The sequence below is a fragment of the Triticum dicoccoides genome, chromosome 7A (genome assembly GCF_002162155.2).
Source record: "Triticum dicoccoides isolate Atlit2015 ecotype Zavitan chromosome 7A, WEW_v2.0, whole genome shotgun sequence".
NCBI lineage: Eukaryota > Viridiplantae > Streptophyta > Magnoliopsida > Poales > Poaceae > Triticum > Triticum dicoccoides.
Genome location: NC_041392.1, coordinates 453,803,540 through 453,822,481, shown reverse-complemented (window position 1 = coordinate 453,822,481; position 18,942 = coordinate 453,803,540). Strand labels below are relative to the sequence as shown.

Here is an 18,942-nt window from a genome sequence, read left to right as displayed (position 1 = left end):
AAATAATAACTTTATTATTGCCTCTAGGGCATATTTCCTTCAGTCTCCCACTTGCACTAGAGTCGATAATCTAGTTCACATCGCCATGTGATTTAACACCAATAGTTCACATCACCATGTGATTAACACCCATAGTTCACATCGTCATGTGACCAACATCCAAAGGGTTTACTAGAGTCAATAATCTAGTTCACATCGCTATGTGATTAACACCCAAAGAGTACTAAAGGTGTGATCATGTTTTTCCTTGTGAGAGAAGTTTAGTCTACGGGTCTGCCACATTCAGATCCATATGTATTTTGCAAATTTCTGTGTCAACAATGCTCTGGACGGAGCTACTCTAGCTAATTGCTCCCACTTTCAAAATGTATCCAGATTGAGACTTAGAGTCATCTCGATTAGTGTCAAAATTTGCATCGACGTAACCCTTTACGATGAACATTTTTTCACCTCCATAATCGAGAAATATATCCTTATTCCACCAAGGATAATTTTGACGTTGTCCAGTGATCTACTCCTAGATCACTATTGTACTCCCTTGCTAAACTCAGTGTAGGGTATACAATAGATCTGGTACACAACATGGCATACTTTATAGAAACTATGGCTGAGGCATAGGGAATGACTTTCATTCTCTTTCTATCTTCTGCTATGGTCGAGCTTTGAGTCTTACTCAATTTCACACCTTGTAACATAGGTAAGAACTCTTTCTTTGACTGTTCCATTTTGAACTACTTCAAAATCTTGTCAAGGTATGTACTCATTGAGAAAACTTATCAAGCGTCTTGATCTATCTCTATAGATCTTGATGCTCAATATGCAAGTAGCTTCACCGAGGTCTTTATTTGAAAAACTCCTTTCAAATACTCCTTTATGCTTTCCAGAAAATTCTACATTATTTCCAATCAACAATAATGTCATTCACATATATTTATCAGAAATGTTGTAGTGCTCCGACTCACTTTCTTATAAATACGGCTTCACCACAAGTCTGTATAAAACTATATGCTTTGATCAACTCATCAAAGCGTATATTCCAACTCTGAGATGCTTGCACCAGTCCATAGATGGATTGCTGGAGCTTGCACATTTTGTTAGCACCTTTAGGATCAACAAAACCTTCTGGTTGCATCATATACAACTCTTCTTTAAGAAATCCATTAAGGAATGTAGTTTTGACATCCATTTGCCAGATTTCATAAAATGTGGCAATTTGCTAACATGATTCGGACAGACTTAAGCATCGCTATGAGTGAGAAAATCTCATCGTAGTCAACACCTTGAACTTTGTCAAAACCTTTTTCGACAAGTCTAGCTTTGTAGATAGTAACACGACTATCAGCGTTCGTCTTCCTCTTGAAGATCCATTTATTTTCTATGGCTTGTCGATCATCGGGCAAGTCAACCAAAGTCCACACTTTGTTCTCATACATGGATCACATCTTAGATTTCATGGCCTCAAGCCATTTCGCGGAATCTGGGCTCATCATCGCTTCCTCATAGTTCGTAGGTTCGTCACGGTCAATTAACATGACTTCTAGAACAGGATTACCGTACCACTCTGGTGCGGATCTCACTCTGGTTGACCTACGAGTTTCGGTAGTAACTTGATCTGAAGTTACATGATCATCATCATTAGCTTCCTCACTAATTGGTGTAGGAGTCACAGAAACAGATTTCTGTGATGAACTACTTTCCAATAAGGGAGCAGGTACAGTTACCTCATCAAGTTCTACTTTCCTCCCACTCACTTCTTTCGAGAGAAACTCCTTCTCTAGAAAGGATCCATTCTCAGCAACAAATATCTTTCCTTCGGATCTACGATAGAAGGTGTACCCAACAGTTACTTATGGGTATCCTATGAAGACACACTTCTCTGACTTGGGTTTGAGCTTATCAAGATAAAAAAATTCACATAAGCATCGCAACCCCAAACTTTAAGAAATGACAGCTTAGGTTTCTTGCTAAACCACAGTTCATACGGTGTCATCTCAACGGATTTAGATGGTGTCCTTTTTAATGTGAATGCAGCTGTCTCTAATGCATAACCCCAAAATGATAGTGGTAAATCAGTAAGAGACATCATAGATTGCACTATATCAAATATAGTACGGTTATGACGTTCGGACACACCATTACGCTGTGGTGTTCCAGGTGGCATGAGTTTGTGAAACTATTCCATATTATTTTAATTGAAGGCCAAACTCGTAACTCAAATATTCGCCTCTGCGATCAGATCGTAGAAACTTTATTTTCTTGTTACGATAATTTTCCACTTCACTCTGAAATTCTTTGAACTTTCCAAATGTTTCAGACTTATGTTTCTTCAAGTAGATATACCCATATCTGCTCAAATCATCTTTGAAGGTCAGAAAAATAACGATATCCGTCGCGAGCCTTGGACCTCATACATCAGTATGTATTATATCCAATAAGTCAGTTGCTCGCTCCATTGTTCTGAAGAATGGAGTCTTAGTCATCTTTGCCCATGAGGCATGGTTCTCAAGCATCAACCGATTCATAATCAAGTGATTCCAAAAGCCCATCAGCATGGATTTTCTTCATGCGCTTTACACCAATATGACCTAAACGGCAGTGCCACAAATAAGTTTCACTATCATTATTAACTTTGCATCTTTTGGCTTCAATATTATGAATATTACGATTGAGATTCAACAAACCATTTTCATTGGGTGTATAACCATAGAAGGTTTTATTCATGTAAACAGAATAACAATTATTCTCTAACTTAAATGAATAACCGTATTGCAATAAACATGATCAAATCATATTCATGCTCAACGCAAACACCAAATAACACTTATTTAGGTTCAACACTAATCCCGAAAGTATAGGGAGTGTGCGATGATGATCATATCATTCTTGGAACTACTTCCAACACACATTGTTACTTCACCCTTAACTAGTCTCTGTTCATTCAACTCCCGTTTCAAGTTACTACTCTTAGCAACTAAACTAGTATCAAATACCGAGGGGTTGCTATAAACACTAGTAAAGTACACATCAATAACATGTATATCCAATATACCTTTGTTCACCTTGCCATCCTTCTTATCCGCCAAATACTTGGGGCAGTTCCGCTTCCAGTGACCAGTCCCTTTGCAGTAGAAGCACTCAGTCTCAGGCTTAGGTCCAGACTTGGGTTTCTTCACTTGAGCAGCAACTTGATTGCCGTTCTTCTTGAAGTTCCCCTTCTATCCCTTTACCCTTTTCTTGAAACTAGTGGTCTTGTTAACCATCAACACTTGATGCTCTTTCTTGATTTCTACCTTCATCGATTTCAACATCAGGAGAGCTTGGGAATCGTTTCCGTTATCCCTTGCATATTATAGTTCATCACGAAGTTCTAGTAACTTGGTGATAGTGACTAGAGAACTTTGTCAATCACTATCTTATCTGGAAGATTAACTCCCACTTGATTCAAGCGATTGTAGTACTCAGACATTCTGAACACATGCTCACTAGTTGAGCTATTCTCCTTCATCTTGTAGGCAAAGTACTTGTCAAAGGTCTTAAGCCTTTTGACATGCGCATGAGTCTGAAATACTAATTTCAACTATTGGAACATCTCATGTGCTCCGTGGCGTTTCAAAAACGTCTTTGAAGCCCCGGTTCTAAGCCGTAAAGCATGGTGCACTAAACTATCAAGTAGTCATCATATCGAGCTTGCCAAATGTTCATAACGTCTGCTTTTGCTCCTGCAATCGGTCTGTCATCTAGCGGTACATCAAGGACATAATTCTTTTGTGCAGCAATGAGGATAAACCTCAGATTACGGAGCTAGTCCGCATCATCGCTACTAACATTTTTCAACATAGTTTTTCTCTAGGAACATATCAAAATAAACGGGGAGCAACATCGCGAGCTATTGATCTACAACATAGTTATGCAAATACTATCAGGACTAAGTTCATGATAAATTAAAGTTCAATTAATCATATTACTTAAGAACTCCCACTTAGATATACATCCCTCTAGTCATCTAAATGATCATGTGATCCAAATCAACTAAACCATGTCCGATCATCATGTGAGATGGAGTAGTTTTCAATGGTGAACATCACTATGTTCATCATATCTACTATATGATTCATGCTCGACCTTTCGGTCTCTAGTATTCCAAGGCCATATTTGCATATGCTAGGCTCGTCAAGTTTAAACCAAGTATTTCTGTGTGTGCAAAACTGTCTTACACCCGTTGTAGATGAACGTTGAGCTTATCACACCCGATCATCACGTGGTGTCTCGGCACGACGAACTTTGGCAACGGTGCATACTCAGGGAGAACACTTTTACCTTGAAATTTAGTGAGAGATCATCTTATAATGCTATCGCCGAACTAAGCAAAAATAAGATGTATAAAAGATAAACATCACATGCAATCCAAATATGTGACATGATATGGCCATCATCATTTTGTGCTTTTGATCTCCATCTCCAAAGTACTGTCATGATCTCCATTGTTACCGGCATGATACCATGATCTCCATCATCTTGATCTTTTATCAATGTGTCGTCACATGGTCGTCTCACCAGCTATTGCTTTTGCAACTATTGCTATCGCATAGCGATAAAGTAAAGCAATTACGTGGCACTTGCATCTTATGCAATAAAGAGACAACCATAAGGCTTCTGCCAGCTACCTATAACTTCAACAAAACATGATCATCTCATACAACAACTTATATCTCATCACGTCTTGACCATATCACATCACAATAAGCCCTGCAAAAACAAGTTAGACGTCATATACTTTGTTGTTGCAAGTTTTACGTGGTTGCTACGGGCTGAGCAAGAACTGTTCTTACCTACGCATCAAAACCACAATGATAGTCCATCAAGTTAGTGCTGTTTAAACCTTCTCAAGGACCGGGCTTAGCCACACCCGGTTCAACTAAAGTTGGAGAAACTGACACCCGCCAGCCACCTGTGTGCAAAGCACGTCGGTAGAACTAGTCTCGCGTACGCGTAATGTCGGTCTGGGCCGCTTCATCCAACAATACCGCCGAACCAAAGTATGACATGCTGGTAAGCAATATGACTTGTATCGCCCATAACTCACTTGTGTTCTACTCATGCATATAACATCTACGCATAAACCTGGCTCTGATACCACTGATGGGAACGTAGTAATTTCAAAAAAAAATCCCTTCGCACACACAGGATCATGGTGATGCATAGCAATGAGAGGGGAGAGTGTGTCCATGTACCCTCGTAGACCGAATGCGGAAGCGTTAGCACAACGCGGTTGATGTAGTTGTACGTCTTCACGATCCGACCGATCCAAGTACCGAACGCACGGCACCTCCGAGTTCTGCACACGTTCAACTCGATGACGTCCCGCGAGCTCCGATCCAGCAAAGCTTCACAGGAGAGTTTCGTCTGCAGGACGGCGTGGTGACGGTGACGATGATACTACAGACGCAGGGCTTCACCTAAGCACCGCTACGATATGATCGAGGTGGGTTATGGTGGAGGGGGGCACCGCACACGGCTAAGAGATCAATGATCAATTGTTATGTCTTCAAGGGGTGCCCCCCTCCCCGTATATAAAGGAGTGGAGGAGAGGGAGGGCCGGCCCTCTCTATGGCGTGCCCTAGGGGAGTCCTTCTCCCACCGGGAGTAGGATTCCCCCTTTCCTAGTAGAACTAGGAGCCCTTCCAAGTAGTAGGACTAGGAGAGAAGGAAAGGGAAAGAGAAGAGAAGGAAAGAGGGGGCGCCGCCCCTCCCCCTAGTCCAATTCAGACTAAGCATTAGGGGGAGCGCATCCTCTCCTCTCTCTTTCCCCTAAAGCCCAATAAGGCCCATATACTCCCTGACAAATTCCCGTAACTCTCCGGTACTCCGAAAAATACCCGAATCACTCAGAACCTTTCTGATGTCCGAATATAGTCGTCCAATATATCGATCTTTACGTCTCGACCATTTTGAGACTCCTCGTCATGTCCCCGATCTCATCCGGGACTCCGAACTACCTCCCGTACATCAAAACACATAAACTCATAATATAAATCGTCACCGAACATTAAGCGTGCGGACCCTACGGGTTCGAGAACTATGTAGACATGACCGAGACACGTCTCCCGGTCAATAACCAATAGCGGGACCTGGATGCTCATATTGGCTCCTACATATTCTACGAAGATCTTTATTGGTCAAACCGCATAACAACATACGTTGTTCCCTTTGTCATCGGTATGTTACTTGCCCGAGATTCGATCGTCGGTATCTCAATACCTAGTTCAATCTCGTTACCGGCAAGTCTCTTTACTCGTTCTGTAATACATCATTCCGCAACTAACTTATTAGTTACAATGCTTGCAAGGCTTATAGTGATGTGTATTACCGAGTGGGCCCAGAGATACCTCTCCGACGATCGGAGTGACAAATCCTAATCTCAAAATACGCCAACTCAACAAGTACCTTCGAAGACACCTGTAGAGCACCTTTATAATCACCCAGTTACGTTGTGACGTTTGGTAGCACACAAAGTGTCCCTCTGGTAAACGGGAGTTGCATAATCTCATAGTCATAGGAACATGTATAAGTCATGAAGAAAGCAATAGCAACATACTAAACGATCAAGTGCTAAGCTAATGGAATGGGTCAAGTCAATCACATCATTCTCCTAATGATGTGATCCCGTTAATCAAATGACAACTCATGTTTATGGTTAGGAAACTTAACCATCATTGATTAATGAGCTAGTCAAGTAGAGGCATACTAGTGACACTATATTTGTCTATGTATTCACACATATATTATATTTCCGGTTAATACAATTCTAGCATGAATAATAAAAATTTATCATGAAATAAGGAAATAAATAATAACTTTATTATTGCCTCTAGGGCATATTTCCTTCAGATACAACCCGTTTGTTGGCGATGAATGCCAGAAGGGGCTTCCCAGGTATCCTTGGCAGCATAGACTGCATGCACTGGGAGTGGAAGAACTGTCCTTCTGCTTGGCAAGGGCAGTATAAGGGCCATGTCAGGGCTTGCACTGTCATACTAGAGGCCGTGGCGTCTTAAGATCTCTGGATCTGGCATTTTCTTTGACATGGCTGGATCACACAATGATATCAATGTGCTTCAGCGCTCACCGGTGTTTGCTAGGCTTGCCGAAGGCAACAGCCCACCGATGAACTTTATTATCAACGGCCAAAACTATGACAAAGGATACTACCTGGGTGACGGTATCTATCCTCAGTGGACCACTATTGTCAAGACAATACCCAACCCTGTCGGAGAGAAGAGGAAAAGATTTGCCCAATAGCAAGAGAGTGCTAGGAAGGATGTCGAGCGTGCCTTTGGTGTTTTGCAATCTCGATGGGGCATCGTTCAGTATCCTGCTAATACCTAGAGCACGCAGAAACTGTGGGAGATGATGACTGCTTGTGTGATCATGCATAATATGATCGTAGAAGACGAGTGCCCGGAACGTCTGTACGATTAAGTGTAACATCCCAAATTTTCAATTTGGAATGTTGTACATTAGATCATCATTGCATATCATATTTTATTGCATTTTGGCTAGATCCTAGAAATTCCACGCAACTTAAGGACCCGCGGAGAGAGTTGGGAATTTCATTATTTTCATGTTTGAGCTTTTCTCAAAGTTTGAAAAAAGGATCATTTGATTTTAATTATTTTATCTTCAAATATTTTCTTTTATAAACATATAAGAGAGAGGATAAAATGACGTCCTCAAAATAAGGAAATATTGGAGATAAAATATTAAAATCAAATAAGGATTTTATTCGGAGTTTTATCGCTATTTTATTTGAATTAGGAAAAAAGTGCGTTTTCCAAAATTGCATTTTAGGCCCAAATAAATGTTCACCTTGTCCGGCCAATTTTTAGAGGACGGGGAAAGTTTATTTCGGGATTTTTGGAGTCCGTTTAGTATTTCTTTTCTTTCTTTTTCTGCGTGTCGGAATTTTTTTTAAAAAGATAACCGACTTCGGGCCGTACCCGGCCACGAGACCTCGGGCCGGCCCTCTTATAAGCCGCGCCCCGCACCCGAGCCAGCCCAGCCGCGCCCTGCCCCCAAACCCTAACCCTAGCCATCGCTGTTGCCATCGCGCCGCTGCCACCTCCCCGCCGCCGCGCCGCTGTCGCCGCCCCGCGCCGCCGACCACCGCCGCCGGAGCCGCCGCGCCACCGCCACCATAGTACGAGGTAGCCGCCGGTTAAAAAACCGATCTGTTTTATTTCATAAACCCTAGTTTTGGTTTTTTCGGTTTAGTTATTTAGTGGACGTTCGTCCGTACGTTCGTTTTAACAAACGGTTTTCACTGTTTAGCCGCAGACAACGAACGTTCGTTCGTTAGCCTGTTCGTCAGTTTTTCTTTTTCTCGGATTTTTCCGCGATTATTTTCGATCGCGATTTCTGATCCGATTTTCGTTTTAGTTTATCTTTTCGGTCGTTTATCGAAATCAGGCGATTCAAGCGCGTAGATCTTCCTCTCGAAGCCCTCTTTCCGTTTAACCAACTTGAACAAGATTTTGGTACAGTAAAATTTGACTTTAGTCCAGATTAGTAATTGGATCTTGTTTCTTTTGCCGTTTGGGTTTCGTTGCTCCGTTTGATTTGATTCTTTTTGCAAACCGGAGTTCTTAAGTTGAACTTTCTGGTTAGATCTTCTTATTCGTGTTTTACCCGTGCTTCTTCGCTTGTTTGTTTATGTATGCTATTGTTTTTTTGTTTGCGATAGAACACCCGGAGTGCGAAGCGTGCTACTACGAGTCCCTAGGTTTTGCGGATCATCAGCAAGGCAAGTAACACTTTGATCATATCCTTTTATCACCCAGTTTTTATGCATTAGTTTCAACCCTCAAGCATTGCATGGTTAGGACTTGATAACATGTGGGATTGGGAAGTAGTTGATGAGGTAGAACCTATTGCCCTGTTATTATCAAACCCTTAGGAGTTACTTCTACGTATTGCTTATATTGCCATGCTATGCTCGTAGACGTGGTTTGGGGTGAGTGAATCCATGACAGATGTGAGTTTGTTAATTAATGGTTCAACTTAAGATGGCAACTTTAATACACATCTGGGTGGATTGCTTGTCGGGCACCTGGAGAATCCAGTGTTGTCCTAGGATAGCCCGGAGTACCCGTGTGATAATCCTAAGGTCCGCCACCCAGGCTCAGAGGGAACTGAGATATTTCACGCTAGAAACTTCCGTGTGCAGCCACAAGCTATTATGGGCTCTAGCATAGTTGAGTAAGTTGCATGACCTCTTCTAGTGGTAGGCTAGCATATGTAGAGGGGTGTAGGTTGGTATTGTCTACCCGGGGTTAGAGTAAATGCTTCTGAAAGACTGTGTCTCGGTCATCCATTTCTTAAACATCATGTAGTGCGAGAAATCCAACGGAGGAGATCGAATCTTCTGGGAAAAAGTGCGCAAACCTCTGCAGAGTGTACAACCTAATCATGGTTAGCCGTGTCCCCGGTTATGGACATCTTGAGTATCTAGTACTTGGATTATCATATGTATCTCATCACTCTAAATTAATATTGTTGGGTTGATAATTACTTTTAATTGGGATTAAGTTGGAGAAACTTTCTCAATGATGTTTCAACTACCATGATAGTTAAATAAAATATATTCTTTTATTGTAGGGAAAATTGGCTTTTCGCAAAAACTTTAACCATATAGCTTTCCACCAGCCAAATATGCATATAGTGATAGTATTATTCTGTTTTTGCTCTACTGTGTTATATTGCCAGCATATCCCATGTGCTGACCCATTTTCGGGCTGTAACATATCATGTTGCAGACTTTTAAGACGAGGAGTAAGGTTCGTTAGATCGTTGCCGTGCAGCTCAGCTATATCGTTGGAGTTGATGGACTCACTTTATCTTTCAAGCCTTCCGTTGTTATCGTATTAGACGATCTTAAGCCATATTTATTGAAATAAGTTCTCTTTTGAGACATTGTATGTTATAAGTGTGTGATTGTTATTCTGTTATAAATCATTCAAGTACTGTGTTTGTCAGCATTACCGATCTAGGATGACACTGAAATACAGAGACTTGACCGTTTGAGGTCGGGTCGCTACATTAAGGGTTTTAGTTTCAGGGTGAGAAATGTTGTGGCTGAGCATGGAGTAGCAGCAACGATTGAGCAATTCACCTAATTTCATGAAGACATGCATGATTGGAAAACTCACATGCAACTGCAAAATGATTTGGTTGAGCATATGTGGGCTCATGTCGGCAACTAATAGATGTATCTTCTTTTATTTGTTTGCAAAACTATGTGAAACATTTTTATTTGTATTTGACTTGTAAAACTATACTATTTTATTCAGTATATTTGACAACATGTTTAAACGCAAATCATTAATATAAAATTAGACGGCCAGCCGGCCATGCCAACACGTATGGATCGACGCATTAGGCGCGCTGCCGATCCCACGCCGACACGTATGGATCGACACGTATGGATCGACGCGGAACGGGTGACCGAGCCGAACGAAAAAATCGTCGTCCGTTGGATCGCCCCAGAGTTGCTCTAACCGTGGGCGCCGCCGCGCATCGGTCGCCCGCGGCGGTTGGTGCTTGCGGGAACCCGACGAACGATGACCGCGACATTTTCCTAACTCGCATCGAGCGTGCGCGGTGACCAAGCAGGTGACCAAAGCAGGCTGCTAAACCAAGGGCTGAATAGAAAATTTGGAGAAGCGTCTGGAAAGGCAGCGGCATATGTGTCAGCATATTCGCGGCCTCCACCTGGTGGCAGACCGGAAATTATCCGCACCAAGGCACGGGCATATCCGGCCATCAGCCTCTCGATGCGCAGCTGGTCGTGGTCGGAGACCCCACCGCGCCACGGGACGCCCGTCGGCCGTCGAGGACAGGTCTCCGGATCCTCCGTGCCCGCCCTTTCCTGTCGCCGTTTGGCTTCACGTGCGGTGCCCGCGGTTCCCAGTAACAGCGTGCTATACACACGATGGTGTGTAGACGATTCCTAAACGACAACGCAGATCAACTCATCCATGCACAACAGTAAAGTGAAGCAGACGGCTGGATTTGGCCGTCGTCTCCTTGTCGTGCACGCAGTATCGTCTTTACATGTAGTACCCCAGCAACTAAGTAGGAGTACGTACTGAACTGAGCATGGAGAAACGTCAAGCCAGCAAAGACGCCACAGTTCTCCACGCCTCAGAGGATCCCGGGCAGCCGGATTCCACCCCGTCCGCGTCGGACAAACACGCGGGGGTCGCCGCCGCTTGCCCTCGTCGGCGGCCACCCAACCTTCCGGACCACCTGCTACCCATCCCAGTCATCACAGCCACAGAACCATCCAGACGGTGCCACGTAGAGGCAGAAGGAGAACCCCACTCACTGTCCCCAAGCAAAACGAACAATTCCCGTCCAAAAAATCAAATCCCACTTGGCGTCCGTTTGTTTAGCCGCATTATTGGAAAGCCGAGTATTTTTCTCCCTGGCACCCGAGGGAAAGCAAAAATGCCATATTCTTTCTTGCGCGAGAAACCACGCCGCACCGCACGAACGGCAGCAAATGCCCCTCGCATTCTTTTCCCTTTCTTTCTTGCCCGAGAAACCACGGGCGCCCACGGGACGTCTACCTACCTACCTCCAGGCTTCGCAATGACACGTGGGCCGCGCCGGCAGCCGGGCCCACTGCTCACAGAGGCACCCGGAGGGCCCGCCTTGTGGAAAAAGGCGTGGAAGGGACAGGTCAGCCGCGCACCTCGCCCGAAATCAATTCGTCTGGATTTGTTTTAGTCTCCCGATATTCCACTTCGCCTTTTCCTCTCCAGGCTTTATAAAACCAGCGGCTTAAACCCTCCCCACCTCTCCATATCAGCTTCCAGACACTTCTCCCGTCCCGTCCCCAGCCAACCTCCCATCCCCGTCTCGCGTCGCAGCGGCAGTTCCACTCCCTCGCCATGGGTAAATTGCTCTTCGAATTGCTGCTGCTTCGTCTCCTGATATGAATGATTGTTGTTTTTCGCTGATTGATTTTGCTCGTTTGCTCTTTCTGCTTGGTCTGGGACGCATGCAGGCAAGATTAAGATCGGAATCAACGGTGAGTTTCTCTGTCACTTTCTCGCGCGCGCCTCTGGATTCACCGATCGGTGCTGGTGTGCCTCTGTTTTGACTCGAGTGGCTGTTTTTGCTCAGGTTTCGGAAGGATCGGGAGGCTCGTCGCCAGGGTCGCCCTCCAGAGCGACGATGTCGAGCTCGTCGCCGTCAACGACCCCTTTATCACCACCGAGTACATGGTATGCCCCTCGATCTGTGATTTTCACACGCTCCGATCGCTAGATCTGGTTTTTAGAGTGGTTTTACCTGTTGATCTATTCTGTTAGCATGCCTGCTGCTTGTGTTGTTCTGTTAGCGTTCTATGAGGTCTGAGAGTTAGCGTGACTTTGGAGTGGTCTGTAGCTTGTTAATAGTTAGTTCCATGGTTATCCTTTTACGATTTGATAATATATCCTGCAGTGTTATTTCTACGATCTGAGTATATTGTTTGTTCATTATGCTTGCTAGTATTGGTCGCTTCTGTACCATGCCTTTAGATATCATGATTCTGCTGGGTTTGATTGTTTAATTGAGTTGAATTCTGTGGTTTGTGTGATGTGCAGACCTACATGTTCAAGTACGACACCGTTCACGGCCACTGGAAGCACAGTGACATCAAGCTCAAGGACGACAAGACGCTGCTCTTTGGCGAGAAGCCAGTTACCGTCTTCGGCGTCAGGTACTATTTATTGGTATTATAGCCTCTTCGGATGGTTTGTGTTTATTAAGTTGTGAAACTAATTTTCGATGTTCTTTTGCTTAAAAGGAACCCTGAGGAGATCCCGTGGGGTGAGGCTGGTGCCGATTACGTTGTGGAGTCCACCGGTGTCTTCACTGACAAGGACAAGGCCGCTGCTCACTTGAAGGTATAATTGTTGTTCTGGTTTTTGCTCATTCACACTCTATTTCCGATCTATATCACTATATGTATACCTTTTCTGATCCTTTGAATACAAGGCTGAGAAAGAAACCTGAACTTCAGTTAGAAATTGTGTCCTGCTCCATGTATATTTATTTATTTACGAGAAAATCACACACGCACCCTCCAGGAGAGGAGAGCAAAGCAGAGTCTCTAATGCTGCTTGTCCCAATTTGTTTAGTTGGTTTGGTTGCTTCTGGTATGCTAGTTGTAAACACTGACTTCATGTAGTCCACTCTGTCATAGTAACCATCAAATTTATTGCTTTATCTCAATTACTGAATTATTCTAAATTATTTTAATTATTTGTTTATTCTAGCTGTATGCAAGTGCCACTGTTCTTCAGGGACTTAGCTTTTGCAATGTATTTCCAACACTAGTGATGTGATGCTAACTTACATTTTCACTGAATGTTAGGGTGGTGCCAAGAAGGTGGTCATCTCTGCCCCAAGCAAAGATGCCCCTATGTTTGTGGTTGGTGTCAATGAGGACAAGTACACCTCAGACGTTAACATTGTCTCAAATGCTAGCTGCACCACTAACTGCCTTGCTCCCCTAGCAAAGGTGTGTTTTGTTTCTTCACGTCGTCTTACCTTGACTACTTTTGGAATTGTGGATCAGTTTGTAATAATGTTTATCATCATTCACCAGATCATTAATGACAACTTCGGTATTATTGAGGGTTTGATGACCACTGTTCATGCCATCACTGGTAAGATTTTGTTGGTTGTTTGGCAGTGCTCTTAACTTATCTGCCTTAGTAATCTCTTCAACTTGACATTGGTGTACTTGCCTCTCAGCCACACAGAAGACCGTTGATGGTCCCTCGAGCAAGGACTGGAGAGGTGGCAGGGCCGCAAGCTTTAACATCATTCCCAGCAGCACTGGTGCTGCCAAGGTACGCCACGAACAGCATATTGTGCATTTGTTTTCAGACACTGTTTTGAATGGACTGCTCACTTTTTCAGTTTGTCTAATTCACATCTAGATGTTTTCTGGATGTCACATCTAAGCTCCCGCAAATAACGCAGCAACAAGGAACAGAAAAAAAAGCTGGGACAAAAAACAAATAGACCACAAACATAGTGGACATCAGGTTAGATGTGACATAACTATGTCACATCTAGATGTGTCCTAGACACACCCTTACTTTTTTGCCTGTTGTTTATGTTGTGCATATTGCATACATGTTCTTCCTTACGAGATTATTCTGTGATTGCGAATTGAAATACTTAAACATTGTGCATGCTTATGTCATTTGTGAGCTCCCAGTGGACCAGATAGTTGATTGCAGTAAAAATGGTAGCATGCAGTTTTCTTCTTAATTGGAGTACATCACTTCACCTAATGATCTGATGTGTTTCAGGCTGTTGGCAAGGTTCTTCCTGAGCTGAATGGCAAGCTTACCGGTATGTCTTTCCGGGTTCCCACTGTGGATGTGTCAGTTGTTGATCTCACTGTTAGAACCGAGAAGGCTGCATCATACGATGACATCAAGAAGGCTATAAAGTAAGTCTTAAATCTTAGAGTATCTCCTAAGAGAAGTATAAGAGTTATTGTTGAGAAAGATCTACTTCTAATTCCTGCCTGCCTGCCCATGTGACTCGAATGTCACTGATGAGTATTCAAATTATTTTCAGGGCTGCATCTGAGGGAAAACTCAAGGGGATCATGGGTTATGTCGAGGAAGATTTGGTCTCCACTGACTTTGTCGGTGACAGCAGGTATGATTGATGCCTTAATGCTGCTGACAAGAGCTACCGAGTGTTATCAGATGGTAACTGTTTCTCCATGTTGTATTTTTTCCATTCAGGTCGAGCATCTTTGATGCCAAGGCTGGAATTGCTCTGAACGACCATTTCGTCAAGCTCGTCTCGTGGTACGACAACGAGTGGGGTTACAGGTTAGTTGCCATATAACGGATTTGTTTCTACAACACGCTATCCAATGTCTCTGTTTCATCGCTTCAGCTTCAGCCTGTAACACTTGAATCTTATTTCTGTGCAGCAACCGCGTTGTCGATCTGATCCGCCACATGGCCAAGACTCAGTAGAGCGTTCTGATTTCCTTTGGTCAGGTGTCCCTGCTTTGTCTATGCGAAGAATAAATGTGGATGGTGTCGCCAGACGACGCCTGGTTCATGTTAGTTGGACATGAGTTACCTTCTGTTTTCCGCATCAACTAGTACTTCTGTAATGGAGTTGCTAATCAAGTACTCTTTTTTGGTTGTGGTTTGTGAAGATTATATAAATCGTTCAGTCCAGTACTTGTGTTTGCCTGAATAATCTTATTTCTCTTCCTTTCTGTGGGGCTTTTCGCCTCGTCTGTGCCTGCTCGGATTTTTGGTTCAGATGTTTGATGCCCTTGTTGAGAGCCAGAACTGTGTTTGAGTTAGGACGTTTACTGTCGCAATGGTTGTTAAGGGTCCCTCGGGTTCAGCTTCCAGAACCAGATTTTGTGCAGCTTTAGCCAGAATTGTGTTGCTGCAATGGCTTAAGGGTCCCTCAGGTTAAGCTTTCAAACCAGATTTTGTGCAGCAGATTATTGAATCCCAATGTATTGCAGCCGGTCAACTCCCCCTCAAGTAAGTACAGTTATAGTCAGCTTGTTATGCTCTCTGGGAGGGTCGCTGCAAAACCTGCTAGCTGGGTTCTTGGCAAAGTTTGATATTCTTAGAAGCTGCGGCCCGAGATTGCTCTGTTTTGAATCTAAATGCCAGGCGCCATATCAGCTTGCAAGGGAATGAAGCTTCATGCTCTTCCACTTTTTTATTGACTTATGAATTCCCACTCCCAAAAATAGAATCTGGCTTAATTGAAGTTCCTTGTTTAAAAATCTAGCACATTAACAACATCAATGTATGTTTCACAAATATCATAATTCATTAACTAATTTTGACCTCTGATCCTTTTTGTACAAGTTGGGGTGCATGACGGCTCCTATGCCTAGAAACCAGCCTCCGATATCAAGAGATTTGCCGCTATAGTTCAAATAATAATTTGATTTACGAGGGCCTCAGTCGCGCATTCTTTCCATTGGTTGGTTTTCCGGGGCCTAACTTGAGTGGGGGATTTCTTTCAGCTAGAGCTACAATTTTCAGCCAGTTTTTCAAATTGGATCATGAAATCAGAGGCCTTTCAGAGAGAGAAAGCATAGGTTGTGTGAAAGGGGCTTGGTGAGAATGCAATGCCCTGAAAACCTGAGTTTTTTTTCCTTCTAAAATCTAGCATATTGACTCAACATCAATGTATACTATCATAAAAGTTCATATCAAAATTCAAAACAATGCTCGAGATACGAAAATGATTAATTAGACATCAATGTGACAAGCGGCCAAATCTAAAGCCCAGTTTATTTATGTACTATTTAGTGTCAAATTTATCATTTTGTTTTCTAAGCTATGTTTTAAATTTTAGTTTGAGATTTTGAGGCAACATACACTATTTTAAAATTTTAATTTGAAATTTTGCGAAAACATACATTTATGTTGTGTAATGTGCTATTTTTTAAAGAAAAAGTTCTAAACATCTAAAATATGCTAGGGGAGTTTGATGCATCGGTATCATCACAAGGTGGATGAGAACTGAGGGTAGCTCAGTTGGCAAGGCGTGGGAGTTTGCAGCCAGTCCACCAGGGTTCAAGTCTCGCCTTGATCATTTGGTGCCCATGAAGTTTTCTTCTATAAAAAAAAGCCAACAAGCTAGTCTCATCCTCTGACATACTATTATCCTCATCAAACTTGTCCCTGATTGTGCCCCCGCTGCAGACCTGTTCTACGTAGGACATCGCCGATAACCACTAGCAAAGCTAGCGCTTTGTGCTTATTACTTCGTTTCTCCCTTTTAGTCTTCTCACTCGAAGCCTGGGTTCCCAGCCGGCTTTACTTTTTTATCTGGTTTTTTTGGGACCGGTTTTATTTGTTTTTCTTTCTTTTTCTACTCTATTTCTTTTTTTTTCCTTTTTGTTTTTTATTTTCATTTTCTTTACTTTTTTTATTTTCCCAAAAGGCATGAACTTTTTTCAAATTTGATGAACTTCTTTTTCAAACTCGATGAACTTTTTTTAAAAATGCATGAACTTTTTTTCAAACTTGATGACCTTTTTTGGAAATTCATGAACTTTTCTTCAATTTTGATGAACATTTTCAAATTCGATTATTGTTTTTCAAATTTGACGTATGTTTTTCAAATTCAATGAACTTTTATTTCAAATTTGTTGAACTTTTTTTCAAACTCGATGAACTATTTTCAAGTCGATGAACTTTTTTTGAAAATTCATGAACTTTTTTCAATTTCATGAACATTCTTCAAATTTGATGAACACTTTCCAAATTCGGTGACTTTTTTTTTCAAATTCGATGAAATTTATTTAAAACTTGATGAACTATTTTCAAGCCCATGATTTTTTTGAAAATTCATGAACCTTCCTTCCATTTTGATGAACATTTTTCAAATTCCATTAACTTTTTTTCAAATTCAATGAACATTTTTCAAATTTGATGTTTTTTTTAAAATTCTATGGACTATTTCAAATTTTATGATTTTTTGGGAAATCCGTTAACTTTTTTTTTCAAATTTGATGAATGTTTCTCAAATTTGATGAACTATTTTCAAATTCAACGATTTTTCTTTTCAAAGCCCAAGATCATTTTTTCAAATTTGATATTTTTTTTTTGAAAATCAATGAAACTTTTTCTGGTTTGTGAACTTGATTCAAAATCCATGAACTTTTATTAATTCACGCCTTTTCCAAATAATTCAAAAATAATTAAGCGATATAGTAGATGGTTCTGTGCTATTATTAGCGTGGCGACTGTGTTTATTATGCATTTGTCGCTGACACAAATCACTAACGTTAGGTAGCTCGAGTGGCTAGTGGGAGTCACGGTGACCTCGATGTGCATGAGTTCGGGACTTGTAGAGTTGTTTTTGCGTTCACTACCTTTTTGTGGGCCGACCCAACTAAGCGCATAGCGAGCGTCAGGGACGAGTTCGGTGCCTGAAGCCCGATAGGAGCTCCCAGTGGAGTGGCGATCCCATAGGAGACCAGGGATCTGAATATGGGCCGACCCAAGTATTGTAGACGCTTCAGCGAGATCTACCGCGTTCACTGTCTGCGCGTTTTTGTCGGTCAGCCCAACTAAGCGGCGTAGCGAGCGCCAGGGAGGAGTTCGGGCACCTGAAGCACCCGATAGGACCTCCCTCATTCCCTTCCACCACTCCAGTTTAAGGCAACAGAACAATCCGGCGTACACCCTCCGCATCCTGGGCTCGGCCCATTTTTCTTCTTTTTCAACCTTCAAAAGGAGACGTGGGTCGTGAGATTTGAACTCAGAACCTCACTTTTTTCTTCCAAATGTCTCAAAAAAAATTTCTTCCAAATTCAATAACCAACTCGGACGGCTCACATACTATGTTTTCTAATACTTCTGTTGTTTCTTATTCTGTGCCTTCTAGACTTTTTTTCTTTGCCAATTTTTCATCTGTTTTTTCACTTGGGTTTTTATTTTTTCTTGTTCCTTCTTCTTTTTTATTTTCTAAAATACATAAAAAAATATCAAATTTGGAACTTTATTCGAATCGTGAACTTTATCAAATTTGTAAACATTTTTTGAAATATGTCAGCTTTTTCAAAATTGATTAACTTTATTCAAATTTTTGAAATTTATTTTTATCACAATCAATGAACTTTTCTTAAATCTGCGAGCCTTTTTTTTCAAAAATCAGGTGATGTTTTTTCAAATTTGTGAACTTTTTTTTCACAATTTTTTCGAATTCATAACATATTTTCAAAATTGATGAACGTTTTTCAAATTTGTGAAAAGTCGATGAACTTCTTTCAAACCCGTGACTTTTTTTCGAAATCCAGAGAACTTTGTTTTAATTCGTGAAAGTTTAATTGAAAATTGAAGATTTTTTAAATGCGTGATCTTTTCC

General features: G+C 42.0%; 1 protein-coding gene across 1 annotated transcript; it reads left to right on the top strand.

Annotated features, from left to right (window-relative positions):
- The first annotated feature begins 11,819 nt into the window (after positions 1-11,819).
- Positions 11,820-15,310, top strand: LOC119331115 (glyceraldehyde-3-phosphate dehydrogenase 1, cytosolic). Its single transcript, XM_037604289.1, has 12 exons — positions 11,820-11,955; positions 12,068-12,091; positions 12,187-12,287; positions 12,651-12,766; positions 12,854-12,953; positions 13,424-13,570; positions 13,658-13,718; positions 13,807-13,904; positions 14,373-14,515; positions 14,647-14,730; positions 14,820-14,909; positions 15,014-15,310. The coding sequence occupies exons 1-12, from the start codon at positions 11,952-11,954 to the stop codon at positions 15,057-15,059; spliced, it is 1,014 nt and encodes a 337-aa protein (XP_037460186.1). The 5' UTR covers positions 11,820-11,951; the 3' UTR covers positions 15,060-15,310.
- The last annotated feature ends 3,632 nt before the right edge of the window (positions 15,311-18,942 follow it).